At 44.4% G+C, this 20,057-nt stretch overlaps 1 protein-coding gene and 1 long non-coding RNA gene across 11 annotated transcripts in view; one reads left to right on the top strand and one right to left on the bottom strand.

Moving 5' to 3' along the window:
- LOC120408674 overlaps nt 1–20,057 on the bottom strand; it is an 85,801-nt gene that overhangs the window by 54,988 nt on the left and 10,756 nt on the right. For 2 of the 7 annotated variants that reach the window (XR_005600878.1, XR_005600873.1), the window contains exons 4-7: nt 13,435–13,586; nt 12,150–12,271; nt 2,096–2,203; nt 1,598–1,694 (exon numbers count right to left, since the gene is read on the bottom strand). This is a non-coding gene — a long non-coding RNA (uncharacterized LOC120408674). The remainder of the gene's footprint in view (nt 1–1,597; nt 1,695–2,095; nt 2,204–12,149; nt 12,272–13,434; nt 13,587–20,057) is intronic. The other 5 variants (XR_005600876.1, XR_005600881.1, XR_005600886.1 and 2 more) reach the window with 5 other exon arrangements.
- LOC120408641 (tubulin alpha-8 chain) lies at nt 10,502–19,900 on the top strand. Of its 4 annotated transcripts, XM_039545808.1 has the most exons (6): nt 11,077–11,196; nt 13,149–13,268; nt 15,132–15,354; nt 17,146–17,294; nt 17,840–18,520; nt 19,583–19,900. In XM_039545808.1, exons 2-6 carry the CDS (start codon nt 13,266–13,268, stop codon nt 19,874–19,876), a joined length of 1,350 nt encoding a protein of 449 aa, XP_039401742.1. In that variant the 5' UTR covers nt 11,077–11,196; nt 13,149–13,265; the 3' UTR covers nt 19,877–19,900. The 4 variants fall into 4 exon arrangements, with proteins under 4 accessions (XP_039401731.1, XP_039401733.1, XP_039401742.1 ...); XM_039545797.1 differs by lacking the exons at nt 11,077–11,196; nt 13,149–13,268 and adding an exon at nt 10,502–10,642; XM_039545799.1 differs by lacking the exon at nt 13,149–13,268 and having other exon boundaries at nt 11,053–11,196.

Here is a 20,057-nt window from a genome sequence, read left to right as displayed (position 1 = left end):
TTTTACTGCATGTGTCTCATTCTTGTTTGTTTTATACACACAACAGTTCCCATAGACTGAATATTATGAGGTCCATGTTCCAAGAATGCTCTTTCCTACCCCTCAAATCATGGGACAATGATCATATGAGATATGTCCACCTCCTTCTAAGTCATAATTCCTAGGAAGACAACAAACCTTAGATATCCTGCCATTGCACCCTGGGAGAAAGTTTCTTTTTGAGCCGAGTCCCACTGTATTATAATGTAATATTTACTATAATTTATTCATCTAAGGATTCACTCATGCATCTCCAATATCATGATTTGACAAGTTTTATTTGTAATATTTGCTTTTAAATGCTATATACGGTTGTGGCAGTGAGACTTTGAAAAGACAGGATTGCTATTGCAGGAACCAATGTTACTGAGCAGCAATGCTTAGCCATAGGTTCAAATTAGTTGGAAGATAAGTCAATAAAGCCTTCCTAGTTTACAATGCTATGAGACCACTCAGACTATTTCCTGCTCTTTCAAACATTTGATGTAGGACTCCCTGTTACAGCTTTCTGAAAACTGTGTAAATGCCTCAGACAGGGCTTTTGCAAATGACAAAAGGTCTGATTGCTCCTTTATAGTAAGTTCCCTTTATACTGTCTTTGTGCTGTAAAGGGCCTTAAAGTTAGATTTACCCTTCCTTTTGGATCCCTTATCACACTAGAGCATATAAAGTAGCCTTAATATAAACAAGAATCATGCCCAGAATTTTTAAATGTTCATGTGCTCGTTATTATTAACGTTAAAAAAATACATCTATGACACTAGTCTTCATTCATGATCACTTATATGCAAAATAACAGAAGCTGTTTAACCTGATGGAGTCAAACCAAGATGGCTTTTACAAAGGGAAAGTCACACTTCTTTAACCTAAGCGGATTATCTGAAAAAGTTGGCATAGTAAATAAACAACTATTAAATAAATAACCAGTTTTTAAACAAGACATTGCCACTTCCCTCATGAACAACTGATAGGGAACAGAGATGTAGAGCGAGATTAATAGTGAGAGGCTTCAGGATATATTTTTAGAAATCATGCACAAAAACGTTAAGAACATTAAGGTTGCAAAGTCAACCACTCAGAAGTTAAGAAATGCCATAATTAAGATGGTCTGTGCTACCTTAATTCATCCCCTTCTGCATATGCATTATGATATTGTCTTTAATTACATGATCGCATCCTATTTTTCCCAGCAGACCCCTGCCTCATTCAGTGCACAGGACGGACAGTGCTCACTTATTGAGCAGCTATTTGATATTTTGTTTTCTCCTAATTTTTTAATGTGTGGCTCCTGGACATATTTACTTCACAATATTTAAACCCTGTTCTTATGACAGAATTATTCATTTCTTCATGGGCTTTCCTTATGCACTTATCATTGTAGTATCAGAGTGCTTCACACATATTAAATTACATTATTTTCACAACTGTGTGAGCTGAAGGGATGGCATCATCCCCATTTTACAGATAGGAAACTGAGGCACAGAGTGATTAGGCCAAAAGTTTCCGCCCAGTTTTAGATTAACAGGACCTGATTCTTCAGAGGACTTATTATACAGACCTTTCTATGTTCAAAGCACAGCTCCCACTGACTTCAGTTGTAGCTTTGAATGCTCAGCACATCTGCAGATCAGACCTCAGGATATCAAGCTAGGCACCTTGAAAATGAGGAACACACAGTTAGTGGCCACCTGTGAATGGTTTAAGTGACTTGTTCAGAGTCACATAGGAACTTTGGAGCAGAGATATAATCCAATTCTCCAGGGCAGCATTCAACTGCCTTAACCATGAGACTGTCTTTTCTCTTCCTGCAGTTCCTTGTCTCATTCACTACAGACCTTCCAACTCCTGCAACAAACGAGGAAGGGTCCTATAGACAAAGTGTCCTTTACTATACAACCCTGATTCATCCCCAGAGAAGTTCTATCCTTCAGTGCACTGAATGAGGGAGAGGATTTCATGCCCTGGTTAGTAGGCCAAATATAATAAGCTGGAAAGCTTGATGTAGCCCCCGGGACACCAGTTGCCCATCCCTGATTCAGGGCTTATCTCCACTTACTGGGGATTGACGCTGTGGCGATCGATCCACCAGGGGTTGATTTAATGGGTGTAGTGAAGACCTGCTAAATTGACTGCTGATTGCTCTCCCATCGACTCCGGTACTCCACTGGAATGAGAAGCATAAGGTAAGTTGAAGGGAGAGTTTCTTCCATCGACCCAGTGTGGTGTAGACACTGCTATAAATTGACCTAAGGTACGTCGACTCCAGCTATGTTATTCACGTAGCTGGAGTTGCGTAACTTAGCTCGACTTAACCCTGTAATGTAGACTTGCCCTGATGATTGATCTACAAGAGAATGGCATGCATCTGGGACAACAGAGAAGTATCAGCTTTCATGAGATAAAGATGTAGTTTACCAGTGCCATCATGCTAGCATATTATAATCCTGCAACCAAAAGTAAAGTGAAAGTTCAGTAGGTTTAGGGGCTATATTGGGCCAAGATCAGGAGGACAGTACTTAAAAGCCTGTATGTTATACAAGCAAGGTACTTTCAAATTCAGAGTTCTGATACTCCCAAACAGAGAAAAAGGTTTTAGCTGTTGTGTGGCTGTGTGGACAAATATGTCTCTATGAGACTGAATTTGGTTTTATTAGACATAGTAAATCACTCAAGATTATATTCCACCAAAATCAAAATCCTTGCCAGAAGTGACAGATGGGAATTAAGGCTGTTACAATATTGATTCAAAATTTTATTCCAACAAAGTATATGCATCCGTGCAGCTGATGCATTATCAAGGCTATCCCCTAGAGCATATATGATTTGTAATTCGGCAACAGAATATGTCTGTTTTATAGTTTACACTGTTGTTCTCCACATTTTTCCTTCTTAAGGGGTAGAAGCAGCTTCTGAAAGAGATCCAGACATTATCCACCTTAGACACATTAAGGAGTCATTAAAGTGAACTTGTATAGTGGTGCCCAAAGATCTTTACAAACTAGACACTGAAAATTAGGACACGAAGAGCTACCAGTGCTGTGTGGATGAAACCACACTGGAGAATGTTGATAGCCAGGTGTAGACAAAGAAGGAGAACCCAGGTCTGCTGCATGTCCATCCTGTCAATTACTGGGCCTTTGGCCAAGGCCAAAACTTATATCCGGTACAGAAATATCATTAATACCCTGTTGCCACGGTGGGCCATTTGTTGGTTCTTGTTGATTATTGTTCACAGTGGCAGGAAGTGTCCATAGTGAAAAGGTTACACCATCACCATTCTTAATAGCTTTGAGAACATAGTGGAAACATATGAGATATCTAAACTCTTTTTCAGTGACAATGATTCCCAATTTTTGTCCAAGGAATTTTGGTATTTGTTAATGGATAATAGTATTTTGCAAGCCAATGGGAAGGGTGAATGTCAAAATAGAACACTTTGCAAAGTACTTAGAATAGTGCTTAAAAAAGGATAGAAAACATGAATTCTCACATTTTTTGGCATATCATAATACATCCTATACGATCATTGAGAAAAACCCAGCAGAGCTACCCTTTGTTAGGAGATTCCATACCAAAATAGCAGAAGTCTCAACAGTTTTAACAGAACAGACTGTATTGAACAAGAAAGAGACTACAAAAGAAACAACAGTGGAAATGTTGGGACCAAGAATACATTAATCACAGATGACAACTGTCATAGTACCTGGTATGTAACTGCAACTGAGAGAGCCAATCTCAGGTCAGCAGGGCCGGCTTTAGGCCAATTCACCCAATTCCCCTGAATCGGGCCCCGTGCCCAAGCCCCGGTATGGGGTACCGGAAGAGCCGGTGCGCTGCACTGGGGTGGCCTGGCTTCCCCAGGGGGCAATTTAAAGGGCCTGGGGCTCCCAGCAGGGGGCTGGAGCCCCAGGCCCTTTAAATTGCCACCAGAGCCCCACTGCTGGAGCCCTGGGGTAGGGCTGCGGGGCTCTGGGGGCTATTTAAAAAGTCCGGGGCTCCCGTTGCTTCTACTGCCCCAGCCCTTTAAATAGCAGCGGGAGCCCTGCTGCTTCCCCAGAGCTCCCTCAGCTATTTAAAGGGCCGGGGCAGAAGAAGCAAGGGAGCCCCAGACCCTTTAAATAGCTCCCAGAGCCCTGGGGTTGGGGGGGGGGGGGGCTCCAGCTGCCTTTGCCGCCCCGGTCCTTTAAATAGCCACCAGAGCCCCGCCGCTTCCCCAGGGCTCCCTCAGCTATTTTAAGGGCCGGGGTGTCAGGGCCACCCAGAGGATTCAGGGAGCCTGGGGCAAAGCAATTTTGCGGGTCCCTTCCATAAAAAAATTTGCAATACCATAGAATACTGTATGCTCGTGGGGGCCTCTGTGGGACCCGGGGCCTGGGGCAAATTGCCCCACTTGCCCCCACCTCTGGGTGGCCTTGCGGGGCGGTAGAAGCAGGGGAGCCCTGGGCCCTTTTAATAGCCCCCAGAGTTCTGGGGTAGCGGGGGGCTCCAGCTGCCTCTGCCACCCCCGTCCTTTAAATAGCCGTAGGAGCCCTGCCGCTTCCCCAGGGCTCCCGCAGCTATTTAAAGGGCCGGGGCAGTAGAAGCAGGGGAGCCCCGGGCCCTTTAAATAGCCCCTCAGCCCCGGGCTGCTGCTGCTACCCCAGTGGGGGAGGGAGGAGGAGGAGAGGGAACTTACTGTACAGGGTGGGCTGTACCGCCTGTACCCGCACCCCCTGCCCGCAGCCAGCCCCTGCTGCACCCCCTGCCCTGACTGCACCAGCTCCTGTCTGCAGCCAGCCCCGCACCCCCTGCCCTGCCCGCAGCCAGCCCCTGCCCGCAGCCAGCCCCTCCTGCATCCCCTGCCTGCAGCCAGCCCGTCTCCAGCCAGCCCCGCACCCCCTGCCCTGCCTGCACCAGCCCTTGCCTGCAGCCAGCCGCTGCTGCACCCCCTGCCCTGACTGCACCAGCTCCTGTCTGCAGCCAGCCCCGCCCCCCTGCCTTGCCCACAGCCAGCCCCTGCCCGCAGCCAGCCCCTCCTGCACCCCCTGCCTGCAGCCAGCCCATCTCCAGCCAGCCCCTGCCCGCAGCCAGCCCCGCACCCCCTGCCCTGCCCGCAGCCAGCCTCTGCCCACAGCCAGCCCCTCCTGCACCCCCTGCCTGCACCAGCCCTGCACCCCCTGGCTGCCCACAGCCAGCCCCTGTCTCCAGCTAGCCCTGCACTCCCATTTTTTTACATTTTTTTTAAACATCCCTGCCGGGGCCCTGCCGAAAATGTTCCAATTGGGACCCCCACCTCCTAAAGCCGGCCCTGCAGGTCAGACTGTCAGAAAACAGGGCAGACACCCCACACTGCTGGTATATTCTGTAATTAGATTTCATCAAATCAGCGGCGTACTATCGCGTAGGCCAACAAGGCCTAGGCCTAGGGTGGCAAATTTGCAGGGGTGGCAAATTTGCTCACACCCCCTCCCCAATTCCACCCCTTCCCCAAATCCCCGGCCCGCTTCCTCCCCGAGGCGCACCGTGCTTCCCTCCTTCCAACTCCCTCCCAGGCTTGCCACGTGAAAGTGCTGGGAGGGAGGGAGAAGCGAGTAGTGGCACTCAGAGGAGGCAGAGCAGAGGTGATCTGGGGCCCGCGAGCATGGGGAGTAACCCAGGGGGGCCCAGGAACCGCTTCCCGCCCCAGCTCACCTCCCCTCCACCACTGCCATCTCCCGAGTGCACCGTAACGCCCCTTCTCTCTCCCCGCTCCCTCCCAGGCTTGCCGCGCAAAAGTGCTGGGAGAGAGGGAGGGAGAAGCGAGTAGTGGCACGCTCGGGGGATAGTGGAGGTGATCTGGGGCCGGCGGGCGCAGGGAGTAACTCTTGGTGGTGGTGGGGGGACAGGGAACCGCTCCCTGCCCCAGCTCACCATCACTCCACCCTTGCCATCCCCTGAGCATGCCACATCTCCCCCCTCCCTCCCAGGCTTGCAGTGGGGGAGCAGAGGTGAGCTGGCGTGGGCTGGCAATTTTATGAGGGCCTAGGGGCACCAGATCTGTTAATCCGCCACTGCATCAAACCAGTAATAAACATGCACTCCTGAATTATGTATTAGTCCAACCATGGAGCCACAGAAAATCCCCTTAAGCTCTCCAGGCCCTTTTTACCACCCAGACAAACTGGACTTTATGCTGAAAGGTTATTAAAACTGAAATCACCACACATTAGGTTCTTCCAACCCCAAGGGATCGGTCACTGGATGCTTTGGATCACACACCAAAACCAACACTGATAGCTAATAAATTTTTAGTTTACTAAAGAAATTGGTTAAGAAAAAGAAATGAGAGTTATTGAAAGGTTAAAGCAAGTAATGTACATAAACAGGCGAGTCAAAGATTGTAAGTCCAAAATGATAGCAGAGATGGGTTTCTGCTTAGTTCTCCATAAATGTCTCAGGACTGCCCAAAATGGCTTTGGGGACCTCTACTTTGTATCTGGGACACCCTCTGACAGCACTGAAATAGATCTGAGATCTAAAGGATCATTTCCAGGATCCAGTATTTTATAGAGTCTGCCCACAGAAGATAAGCCCAAAATAGTTTGGCAGGTGTTCCTAGCACAGCACGGGCTCTTGTTTTGTTGACTCAGCACAGACAACGTTTGCGGATCTCCCATTGTCCTAGACAATGACCCATGCTTTGAAGTTAACAACCTTGTCATCTAAAGTTCTAAGGCTTCAATCATGGTTGATGGGGCATCCAATTACAGAGACATGAAAAGGGAGGAGGTGTTGCCTTATATATTAAAATGTATACACTTGGACTGAGATTGAGATAGAAATAAGAGACAGACTTGTTGAAAGTCTCTGGGTAAGGATAAAAGGGGTAAAAAACAAGGGTGATGTCATGGAAGGGGTCTACTACAGACCACCAAACCAGGAAGAAAAGGTGGATGAGGCTTTTTTTAAACAACTAACAAAATCATCCAAAGCACAGAACTTGGTGGTGATGGAGGACTTAAACTACCCAGACATCTGTTGGGAAAATAACACAGCAGGGCACAGATTATCCAACAAGTTCTTGGAATGTATTGGAGACAATTTTTTATTTCAGAAGGTGGAAAAACCTACTGGGGGGAGGCTGTTCTAGATTTGATTTTGACAAATAGGGAGGAACTGGTTGAGAATTTGAAAGTGGAAGGCAACTTGGGTGAAAGTGATCATGAAATGGTAGAATTCATGATTCTAAGGAATGGTAGGAGGGAGAACAACACAATAAAGACAATGGATTTCAAGAAGGCCGACTTTAGCAAACTCAGGGAGTTGGTAGGTAAAATCCCTTGGGAAGCAAGTCTAAGGGGAAAAACAATTGAAGACAGTTGGCAGTTTTCCAAAGAGACATTATTAAGGGTACAAGAGCAAACTTTCCCACTGTGTAGGGAAGATAGAAAGCATGGCAAGAGACCACCCTGGCTTAACCAGGAGATCTTCAATGATCTAAAACTCAAAAAAGAGTCCTACAAAAAGTGGAAACTCGGTCAAATTATAAAGGATGAATATAAACAAATAACACAAGTATGTAGGGACAAAATTAAAAAAGCCAAGCCACAAAACTAGATCAAACTAGCTAGGGACATAAAAGGAAACAAGAAAACATTCTACAAATACATTAGAAGCAAGAGAAAGACCAAGGACAGAGTAAGCCTGTTACTCAATGACGGGGGAAAGACAACAGAAAATGTGGAAGTGGCAGAGGTGCGTAATGACTTCTTTGTTTTGGTTTTCACCAAGAAGGTTGGTGGTGATTGGACATCTAACATAGTGAATACCAGTGAAAATGAGGTAGGATCAGAGTCTAAAAGAAGGAAAGAACAAGTCAAGAATTACTTAGACAAGTTAGATGTCTTTAAATCACCAGGGCCTGATGAAATGGATCCTAGAATACTCAAGAAGCTGACTGAGGAGATATCTGAGCCATTATCTTTGAAAAGTCATGGAAGACAGGAGACATTCCAGAATACTAGAAAAGGGCAAATATAGTGCCCATCTATAAAAAGGGAAATAAGGACAACCCTGGGAATTGCAGACCAGTCAGCTTAACTTCTGTACCCAGAAAGATAATGGAGCAAATAATTAAACAATCAATTTGCAAACATCTAGAAGATAATAAAGTGATAAATAACAGTCAGCATGGATTTGTCAAGATCAAATCATGGCAAACCAACCTGATAGCTTTCTTTGACAGAATAACAAGCCTTGTGGATGGGGGGAAGCGGTAGATGTGATATATCTTGACTTTAGTAAGGCTTTTGATACTGTCTTGCATGACCTTCTCATAAACAAACTAGGGAAATACAACCTAGACGGAGCTACTATAAGGTGGGTGCATAACTGGTTGGAAAATCGTTCCCAGAGAGTAGTTATTAGTGGTTCACAGTCATGCTGGAAGGGTATAACGAGTGGGGTCCCATAGGGATCGGTTCTGGGTCCGGTTCTGTTCAATATCTTCATCAATGATTTAGATAATGGCATAGAGAGTACACGTGGATGATACCAAGCTGGGAAGGGTTGCAAGTGCTTTAGAGGGTAGGATTAAAATTCAAAATGATCCGGACAAACTGGAGAAATGGTCTGAAGTAAATAGGATGAAATTCAATAAGGACTAATGCAAAGTACTCCGCTTAGGAAGGAACAATCAGTTGCATACATACAAAATGGGAAATGACTGCTTAGGAAGGAGTACTGCGGAAAGGGATCTGGGGACATAGTGGATCACAAGCTAAATATGAGTCAACAGTGTAACGCTGTTGCAAAGAAACCAAACATGATTCTGGGATGTATGAGCAGGAGTGCTGTAAGCAAGACACGAGAAGTAATTCTTCCACTCTACTCTGCGCTGATTAGGCCTCAACTGAAGTATTGTGTCCAGTTCTGGGTGCCACATTTCAGGAAAGATGTGGATGAATTGGAGAAAGTCTAGAGAAGAGCAACAAAAAATGATTAAAAGTCTAGAAAACATGACCTATGAGGGAAGAGTGAAAATGTTTTTGTATGGTTTGGAGAACAGATGACTGAGGGGGGACATGATAACAGTTTTCAAGTACATAAAAGGTTGTTTCGGAGGAGGGAGAAAAATTGTTCTTCTTAACCTCTAAGGATAGGACAAAAAGCAGTGGGCTTAAATTGGAGTGGTTTAGGTTGTACATTAGGAAAAACTTCCTGTCAGAGTGGTTAAGCACTGGAATAAATTGCCTAGGGAGGTTGTGGAATCTCCATCATTGGGGATTTTTAAGATCAGGTTGGATAGGTATACTTAGTTCTGCTTTGAGATCAGGGGACTGGACTAGATGACCTCTCGAGGTCCCTTCCAGTTCTATGATTCTATAACACGTTTAGTTACAGACATCCAGACAATTAGTTTTCCTGAACAATGTGACATCAAGTAAACTCTTGTCCCAACACATATTAAGGTTAATTAAGAACAAAGATAGCAATCACATGAAACAGGTGAAGACAAAAACATCATCATTTCACTAGCTTTCATGCATTTAAAGCAATTGTAATGACTGGGCACATGCCAAGTACAGGTAATGCGATAACATCCCCTTTTGTTCTGTTCTAACAGTGACTTGGTACATTTAACACTTCCTTGAAGGTGTGACCGTAGCTGGCTAGCTGTCAGCTGTCAGCGCCACAGCAAGTTAGAGCTAGAATTCTTGAGACCAACCAAGTTGCATTGGATCAAGAACGCCAGAACTAACTATTCTTCAACCATTGCATTAAAGCCTTATTATTTGCTGGAAAAACATGGGAATCAAGTAGCTTTAAAAAAAATGGACAGAAAGAAAATCTCATATGGAATTCTTCCTTTGTAAAAGCATTTGTTGAACCAGAGATATAACTCTCCATAGTCAAACCAGGGGAAGGAGGCTTGGAAGCTTATGTAGAGTTCCAAAACATAGACTGTATGTACCAGAAACAAAAGGGAACCGATCAAAACGAAATCGTCTCAAATATCTAAAAAATTATGAGTGGAATTAAAGGAAGATATAGTTAGATGCTGGGTGCCAGCACAGGCTCAAAAATGTACTAACTGATATTGGGTGAAGGTAGTCTACTTTTAACCTAAAGTTTAGGAATTATGTATTTAAATGGTTATTGTTTAAATGTCATGTTAAATGTAAACAGTATGGTTCTAAAGAAAGGAGGGAATGTAGACTCTTCTGATTCTAAGTAGTTAACTGTGTGTACTGCTTGTAACCTGAGCTCTGACACTGAGACAGGTGTCCTCTTTCCTAAGCTCAGCCTGGAATAGAAACAGCAGACATTAACAGCAGCAGTAACTGGAAGCAAGACAAGTATCTTTGTCTGTACATCTGTCCATCCAGCCACTCCTTTGCTATAAACACTGCAATAAGAAGTGATTTCTCTCTCTCTGTTTGGGCAGATCAGTTGGACTGTGGCCCTCATGTTGCAGGGCATTGCTGATGTTCCAGCTGCCTGCATATCCGGAGAGAAGCAGTAAAAGTAAATCAGAACATGAGAGGAGAGGCAGATGGGAGAAAGGACAGAAGGGAAGCCATAGAGAGGACTGGGCAGCAGCTAAGACCACTCTGTGGTACAGCACTCTTTAAAAATGGTAAATGTACGTATTCTCTCTCTCAATTTTTAATTCTATTTCTCTGTCCCTCTCTTTCCCATTCATTTGTTCTCTCACACTTGCTTGTTCGCAGGCATTGGAGGGTAGGAATGATTCTCATGTTCATGTGGCGGTTATTTGTGAAGGAATATGGAATTTGGATTGTAATTGAATACTGTGGTGTAGGGTTTGAATTGTTAGAGTGTGTGTGTGGGGGCATTAATGGTTAGTGGGTGTGGAATATGGGCTGATTCTGGGTACACTCAGATGTACTGTGTATGTAGGGATTTGTAGTGAAAAAATATGAGATACTTGGGGCAGGGATGGATTTTTATGTGTGTGTTAGTAAGGAGCTGGTGATGTAATAGGGCAGAGGTGGGAGGATTGTGACCTATTCCCTACCCTGCACTGTGACACTGAAGGATAGTAGCAGGTGTTTGGTGCATGGCTCAGGCCCCTTCCTATCTAACAGCTCAGAGTGATACAACCGTGGAGAGAGCAGTATCAAAGGCTGCTACTGCTGACTGAGACGGGAAGCAAACACCACTGGCGACAGCATGGTAAGGGGGGACTCTGGGAACTCCATACTCATCAAGGAAACAGGAGGATTCTGGGGGTGGGCAGAGTCAGGGAGATCTGCGATCTGCCCTATTGTGGAGCTTGATGAGGGGTGGAGGATTCAGATTACTTTCTGCTTCAGTGTCTGGATTTGAGGCGGGATGAGGGGGGATGAGACTAGAGACGGATGTCACTGAACTTGGTCAGGACTTCCTTGTGCTACATTGGATGGGCAGGGTGATGCTGGCCCCAACCTTGCAATATGGCCCCCTTTTTGCTGCTGGGTGAGTTCTACATCTAGGCATTTTATTCTGCTCCATCCCTTAAGAGGCAGATTGAAACCCTTGAGCCTTGGAACTTGCCCTAATATGGTGAACCTCCTGCTTCTGTAGGAGGGCAAGTGGAAGAAGAGGAAATCTGAGGATGGATGAACCCTTCCTATTCAATCCCTTTTCCTTACAAACCGCTATGCTGGCAGACTAGTAAAACAAAAAGACTAGGAAATCCAGATGACATGAAAGCGACCATGACAAATACATGTTGGCTCCATTCATCTTCTGTGTATATGGACCCACATGCTACTTTTTCCACAATCTATCACTTCAATCATCACAAAGGCAATACAACCAGACTAAAAATACAGAAATTTGCACCTGATTAATCCAGAGAGCTGGCATTTGGACTCTACAATCTTAAAATATGTGAGCATTCCCCCATCACCATGGGTCCAAGGCAACTTCAAGGGTGCCCACAGCTCCAGTTATGGCATCAGACCCATGGTGATCATCAATGGTTTGTGTCACAGAACACTGACATCACTAAGTAAAGGGGAGCATGTGAGGTTCAGAATGTGTCAGATACAGGCTGGGAAAAACATACTGAGGCAAATTCAGCTTCGGTAGAACTCCAATTAAATCAATGGAATTACAATGAAGATTTTAATTTGGTTCTGTACCTCTTAACTATTCCATGGCTTCTGCTTGTGATCCTGTGTCTTTATTTTAGTAGCATAGAGTGGGTCTCATATTGAACAGTATGAGATTTGATAGTTGCATATTATTTGTAGAGTCCTCTAAACTAAAAAGAAATCATTTTAGAAATATACTTAACAAAATACTTATTTTATAATTATTTTAAAATTATTTTATAATTTATAATTAACTTAACCCTCCCCACCAACTACGATGTTCATCCCTCTACACTTGTAGGTGTTTGAATGTTCCTTTTTAAATGGGAAATAAACAAGGCATTTAATTATTGGAAGTTTCTTGAAAATTTATTAAAATCTCTCAGGGCTTCTTATAAATTCACCTGCAAATCGCACCTAATCTTGCATACCAATCTACGGCCAGAAGAGGGTTTTATTTTGGTCCTGAGAATTTTATTATTCTCCACTGGTACAGAGCTATGCTCTGGAGACCACTCCCACCACACCTGGATGCACACATGTGCAGGATCCTCATCTACTTAGGTGGACCCAACCTTACAACTGGGCTTGCTGCAGCAAGTACATCTCAGAAATAACAGTACAGATGCAGCTAGAGGATTTAAATCTACCTCAGTACAGTTAAGACCTACACCAGCTTGTGCTGCACATGACTGCAAACACGACAGGGTCTGCTTTTATCAAAGAACAGTGTGGATAGAAGGCCTGATCCAAAGCCTACTGAAGTCAATAGGAGTCTTTCCACTGACTTGGGCTTTGTATCAGATCCACAGTTAGTAAGAGCAAATGTGAGCCCCAGACTCTTAGAAAAGAGATTTGAAATATGAGTTGAGAAAAGGGTCAGGATTTAAATATCCTATCGGGATCAGTTTACAATGCTAGGGACTCTGAGGAAATACTATGCTCTTCACTGTTAAAGCTATAGTGACCTATTTTAAAGCAGTTTACTTTGAAAACCCTGGTTTCAAAGTTCCTGTTTCTAGTGACATTTTTGTCCTTTTGTGTTAGAGCATTTCCAAACTGTAGCTGGTCTGAGACTGAACTGGGATTGGTGCAGATCACTTCTGACACTGGGAGTCACCAGTGCAAGCTGGCTGAGAGGAAGAGCTGAGATATTCACAGGAAATGGTCAGGGTTTCAAATCAGAGGGACTGAAAACTCTGAACAGTGGGGAGGGGAGCAGATCTGTGGTCTCTATTAGTCATAAATCAAGCCATACTACTAAGTCTCTTGGAGCAATCGCCCAAGTGTGTGAGTCTGTGAAGAAATGGAAAGGTTTAAAAGGTTGACTCACCTGTAGCTTCTCGAGGAACAGTGGCTCTGTGGTGGGTTTGCTGCTTTGTCTCAGAAGGTTCCAGAGGGTTATGCTGGGCTTTTAAATGTGGTTCTGGTCTGCAAGTCACTCTGTAAGAGCCGTATCAAGGGGTCAGCATGCTTCCTGTCTTTCTGAATCAACAACATATTTGTTCAGTTTACAAGGAAAGAGCTGTTTTTCTAACTCTCAACCCTGTACACTCAGACTGGGATCCAACAGACAAGCTAGGGTCTTTCTTTATGGTGCAACATCACCAGTAATTAAGATTTTCCAGATCAAAATACACCTCCAGTGATACCTAAATATCCCCAGATTACACCTTCAACTACTCCAGTGTCTGTGCAACCCCATCATCCCCAAGCTCCATGTGCTACCTCTGCCCACAGGCACTGCTCCCACAGCTCCCATTGGCCACAATTCCTGGCCAAAGGGAGCTGCGGAGCCGGTGCTTGGGGTGGGGGCAGCGTGCGGAGCTAGGAGCTGAGTGAGGGATATGTTGCCGCTTCTGGGGAGCAGCAAGGAGCCGGGCCGGGAGCCTGCCCCCCCGCCAACCCCGCCCCCCCAGTACTCACGGGGGTCCCGGGCCAGTCCCCCCCATGAGCATCTGTGGCTGTCTCCCCCTCCCCGCCCCCAAAATTTAGTCAGGGGTATACAGAACAAGTCATGGACTGGTCACATGAATTTTTGTTTACTGCCTGTGACTTGTCCAGGACTTTTACTAAAAATACCCCTGACTAAAATGTAGCCTTATTTATATCCAATAGCAATGCTTTCCCAGATGGAGTTTTGAAATACATTCTCCTGTGCAGACCATTGGGGCAAGAAACATTTGTTTTGTTTAGCATGTAATAGCTATTTTTATTTTTTGTTTTACTGTTCTCTAATTAAAGTGTCTGTCTGCTATTGTAATAACTATGTTCATAATTCAATATTCAAGCATGTGTTCACAATATGATGTGATGATGCCAATGGATGAGCCATGTCTAAACATGCAGGGTATAAGTCCATGGGTATGTAGGAATGCTCAGGAATATTCGTTTCACATTTGGAGAGTCATAAGTCTTTTCTTGATGTCAGCTTTTCTCAGTCTCCAGCCCAGCCTGCCATAAGAGGGTTAAGGGATCAGAAGACACTGCACCCCTCTTGAGTTACATATGGTTGGAAAATGCCACACTGCTGTGTCAGGTCCCAGCTAGGAATAAAAATAAATGGATCTAGCACATGCTCCTCAGCTGGAATTTATCATAGTCTGGATAGGAGCAAGATAGCATATGATGTACATGTATGTATTTTTATGTTTGTATGTGTATACATGTACATGAGGGCATGTATCTGGTGTGCACAGGCATGAGTGCATGCCTGCAAATGTCCAGTTTTCTTTGTGTTTTACTGTTTATTTCCTTGCATAGCTCTGCAGCAAAACACTTTAACCTTTGTATTTGTAAACAGCATTTGCAACTTTTACTGCAGGCAGAGAACAGTGGCTAAGTCCCAGTTCCATGGGTCCTTGCGTGCACCGCTTCTTGCTGTACATATGATGTTAGGGAATGCAAACCAACTCAGGTGGAGGTTGATTTCAGAGATCTGAATAATAATGTACCAGGCACTAACTACTATTAAGGAGAAGGAGGAGCAATGTGCTTTGGTTCTCCTGACCTTTCCTCTTCTCTCTACAGCGTGAGTGCATCTCTATTCATGTTGGCCAGGCTGGAGTTCAGATTGGCAATGCATGCTGGGAACTCTTCTGTCTGGAACATGGCATTCAGCCAGATGGCACCTTCAAGAATCAGCCCAACAAAGTCAACAACGATGACTCCTTTAATACATTTTTCAGTGAAACAGTCACAGAAAAGCATGTGCCACGGGCTGTCATGGTGGACTTGGAACCGACAGTAGTAGGTCAGTGTAGAATTAACACTGGAAAATGGAGAAGAGCCTTCTGTGCGTCTTCTGTGTGTCAGTGTTGTGTTTCTCCAGTGTATCATGGGAACAACTCTGTCTTTGTATCTTGGTCTAATCACTAGGCTGGGATAAAATTAGTCAACCTAACACTTTTAGTGCCCGATTCTATTCGTAACTCCATTATATCAATAAGGAGAAGATACCTACAGGATAGTTAGGGTAGAAACGTCAGCTAGACTAAACTTTGATAGTGGTGCTGCTACCTTTCAACATCCTGGATCAATAAGGCGCCATGCTTAAATAGCTATCCACTTAGTTTTACATCTGCTCTTCATAAGAGTGTCTAAGTCTCTGATTTTGTTTGTGATATTTTCCATTGCTGTCTAGGTGTTGTTTTCTTCCTACTCAGATCAAAGACAGGAGAATAAAGTGGTGGGTTTTCCTGAGAATTTCCCATCCCTTTTTAGGGGGAACCATCATCTTATTCCTGCAAATCTCGCTCTTTTCTGATGGCTTGTCCTCAGAACAGACAGGTGATTTCTTCTCTGGCTGGGTACAACTTCCATAAATTGACCAACTGCTAAACCAAAGTGACTGGCTTAGAAAACAGCCTTCATTTCTCCCTCCAGAAAGTACAGCACCTCATCTTTGTGAGATACATTAGCTTTTTGCTGGGATTCCCTCCAAGACCTTTTCCACTCCAGAACACCTTGTTCAGTTCTAAGAGAACATTTCATCCAGTTTGACTCTGGATTTCATTACTCAGGCTCCTTTATTTGGCATACAGCAAAGCTATGCTGAGTTGATCAGACTCAAGCATCGGGGGTGGGTATAGGGCCTACCACACATCCAGAGTTACACAGGCCAATGGTTCTCAACCAGGGGTATGCATATCCTGGGGGTACATAGAGGTCTTCTAGGGTGTACCTTAACTCATCTAGATAGTGGTCTAGTTTTACAACAGGCTCCATAAAAAGCACTACTGAAGTCAGTACAAATTAAAATTTCATACAGACAGACTGGTTTATACTACTCTATATACTATATATGAAATGTAAGTACAATATTTATACTCCAATTAATTTATTTTATAATTATATGGTAAAAATGAGAAAGTAAGCCATTTTTCAGTAATAGTGTGCTGGGACACTTTTGTATTTTATATCTGATTTTGTAAGCAAGTAGTGTTTAGGTGAGGTGAAACTTGGGGGTATGTGAGACAAATCAGACTCTTGAAAGAGGTACACTAGTCTGGAAAGGCTGAAAGCCACTGATACAGACAATCTCTTCCTTTACATACATTTACACAGTGCACTTTCTGTACATTAAATCACACATTTTTTAATTGGAATGGTTACTCTGCAGGAACCAAACCCTGTACAGCATGCTCTGTCCATGTGCTGTTCACCTGGAACCCGATCTTTACATTCCAAGTTTATCTTGTCCATAGTCCGTAGCATCAAGGTGTTGCTGCTTATCTTAGCAAGCACAGACATCCTGAATCCAGCAAACTGTTTGTCAAGCCCTTATTTACAACTTAACCTTCCATTCACCTTCCCAATTATGCCCACTAAGAAATGAGCCAAGTTACTTATGTTAGGCCAGACCTACACTTTCTACGAGTGTCCTGAAAGAGAATAAGACCCAAGTTTATTTCCAACACTCAAGTCTTCCTTGCCTCACATTATACAGCACAACCAGTTAGCAATCATAGAGGTGTTCAACAGAACTCATCTACATTGGAGTGTGTCCATTCCAGGCCTCTCAGAGTTTTTCTTTCTTGGACAGATGAAGTGCGGGCTGGTGCTTACCGTCAGCTTTTCCATCCAGAACAGCTGATCACTGGAAAGGAGGATGCAGCTAATAACTATGCCCGTGGTCACTACACCATTGGTAAAGAAAGCATTGATCTGGTGCTTGATCGTATCCGTAAGCTGGTAAGTGCCAGTACTTTTGAAACAGGACTTGAGGTTGTTGTGAAGGAAAGGGAACAGATAGCTCCTTTTGCTCCTGATAGTGTACTTTGTTCAGAGCTGAGACCGCCAGATCCATGGGGATTCCATTATTGGTCCAAGTGAGAAAAGGGTCTATAGGTCTGACAGTCAGACAGATGCTCTTGAAAGGTGGTTCTTGGGATTAAAACCTTCAACTTTATTGTGGTAACAGCAAGCCAAGACTGATATTTCTTGGTATGCAAGGAGTTAGCTAAATATCTGTTCACTTTGTTTTAGTAAACCTAGATTCTAGAGGTATGAATTTCACCAAGTTAAACTTCATAGACAGAGTCTGATTTATATTTCATGGATTGGGCTGTTGAAGGAGAGCATAGGAGAGAGCATTAACAAGTCTTTTCCCAGAAAGACCTGGGCTGATCTCTGTCCTGTGTTTTGGATACAGATGTCCCAGCTTCAATCTCAGAATGTGCACATGGAAGTCTCAGAGATTTAGACTGATTCCTTTTGTTCTCTGTTTGGCTTTTCAGACTGATGCCTGTTCTGGGCTACAGGGATTCCTGATTTTCCACAGCTTTGGTGGGGGCACTGGCTCTGGCTTTACCTCCTTGTTGATGGAACGCCTCTCCCTGGATTATGGCAAGAAGTCCAAACTGGAGTTTGCCATCTACCCAGCCCCTCAAGTCTCCACTGCAGTAGTGGAGCCGTACAACTCCATCCTGACCACTCACACTACCCTGGAGCATTCAGACTGCGCCTTCATGGTGGACAATGAGGCCATCTATGACATCTGTCGTCGCAACCTGGACATTGAGCGCCCCACTTACACCAACCTTAATCGTCTCATCAGCCAGATAGTCTCATCAATCACTGCCTCTCTGCGCTTCGATGGTGCCCTCAATGTGGATCTGACAGAGTTTCAGACCAACCTGGTGCCCTACCCTCGCATCCACTTCCCCTTGGTGACATATGCACCCATCATCTCCTCTGAGAGAGCCTACCACGAGCAGCTGTCAGTGGCGGAAATCACCAGTTCCTGCTTTGAACCCATCAACCAGATGGTGAAGTGTGATCCCCGTCATGGAAAATACATGGCCTGCTGCATGCTGTACCGCGGTGACGTGGTCCCCAAAGATGTCAACGTAGCTATTGCTGCCATCAAGACCAAGAGAACTATCCAGTTTGTGGACTGGTGTCCAACGGGCTTCAAGGTGAGAGGGACAAAGACACACTGGCACTGTATATTAAAGGGACATTGTCAAGTAGTCCAGCCCAAATTGTGATTTCAACTCTTGAACGTTTTCCATTTGTGAGAAAAGGGAATGCTTAGAAGTGTGTGTGTGTGTAATCTTCAGTTAGTCCTATGGAAAATGGATGTGTCCTATTTACATATCCTACTTACACAGTCTCTTAAGGAGTCACCTAGCTGGCTGGCTGGAAAAAAGTCCACTCTATAAGAGTTAAAGTGTTTAGCAGATGGGGAGACTGTTCCTCTAGACTATCAATGTTTAATTAAAAGCAAAAAAATCAGAGATATACAGTACTCATATTTCATTTACCAGATTTTTTTTTGAGAGCCTCCAGTTTCATCAGTCATCACACAAGTGATTATGCTCCCCCTGCTGGCTACACAGCAGCATGGACAGACCTGGTTTCCAGAGCAATTCTGACAACAGCAGTAATGGAAAAAAAAAACCCCACAAAAAAAACAACCTATTTTTCTCATACGTATTAACGGGCTCTGAATTTGAAGATTTGTAGATGGAAAATACTTACTGTATTAGTTCACATGGAATAGCTGTGGGCTCAGAAAGCAGCAGCAGTTAAAAAAAGCAAGTAAGATGGTGGTGTGCATTAAAAAGGGAGAAAAAATAATATGGCTGATTATGAGATTCAACTGAACTCTTTCATTTGGGGTCCTGTCTCCATTTTTGGTTGCTCTCCCTTCTTCTTATGTGCTATAGCTGAGAATGGGGTAGTCCAGAAAAAGGTAACATGGATGACGTTTGCCATTAGGTTAATTTCAATACTATGGTTTGAGATCCCCATCCCCTAGGGTAACCAGACAGCAAGTGTGAAAAATCAGGACAGAGGTTGGGGGGTAATAGAAGCCAATATAAGAAAAAGACCCAAAAATTGGGACTGTCCCTATAAAATTGGGACATCTGGTCACCCTACCATCCCCTGTCTTCCCAACCCATTTATTTTATTTTTGTTGTCTCTCTTGATCCCTCTTTTATCTCTTTCTCCTCCATCTTTAATCTTATTTCCAGGTTGGCATCAATTACCAGCCTCCTACAGTAGTTCCTGGGGGAGACCTGGCCCAGGTGCAACGTGCCGTCTGCATGCTAAGCAACACCACAGCCATCGCTGAGGCCTGGGCCAGGCTGGACCACAAGTTTGATCTGATGTATGCCAAGAGGGCATTTGTGCACTGGTATGTTGGTGAAGGCATGGAGGAAGGGGAGTTTGCAGAGGCCCGAGAGGACTTGGCTGCACTGGAGAAGGACTACGAGGAAGTGGGAACCGACTCATTTGAAGAAGAAAATGACGGGGAGGAATTTTAAAATACACTTTGTTATTCAATAGCACCGGATTGTCTCTGTCTCTCTTTACTGCATGTGTCTGCATTCCTGTCTGGTATCTTCTCCATGTGTTTGTAATATATAGAGAATGAAGATCAGAAAGGCCCTCGAAACGCAGGAAAGCTATCATGTTTGGTATGTCCACCTAATCCTAATAGTGCAT

The sequence above is a fragment of the Mauremys reevesii genome, linkage group 1, assembly GCF_016161935.1.
Source record: "Mauremys reevesii isolate NIE-2019 linkage group 1, ASM1616193v1, whole genome shotgun sequence".
Lineage (NCBI taxonomy): Eukaryota > Metazoa > Chordata > Testudines > Geoemydidae > Mauremys > Mauremys reevesii.
The sequence above is the reverse complement of the archived record's forward strand: the minus strand, read 5'-3'. Positions and strand labels throughout refer to the sequence as shown.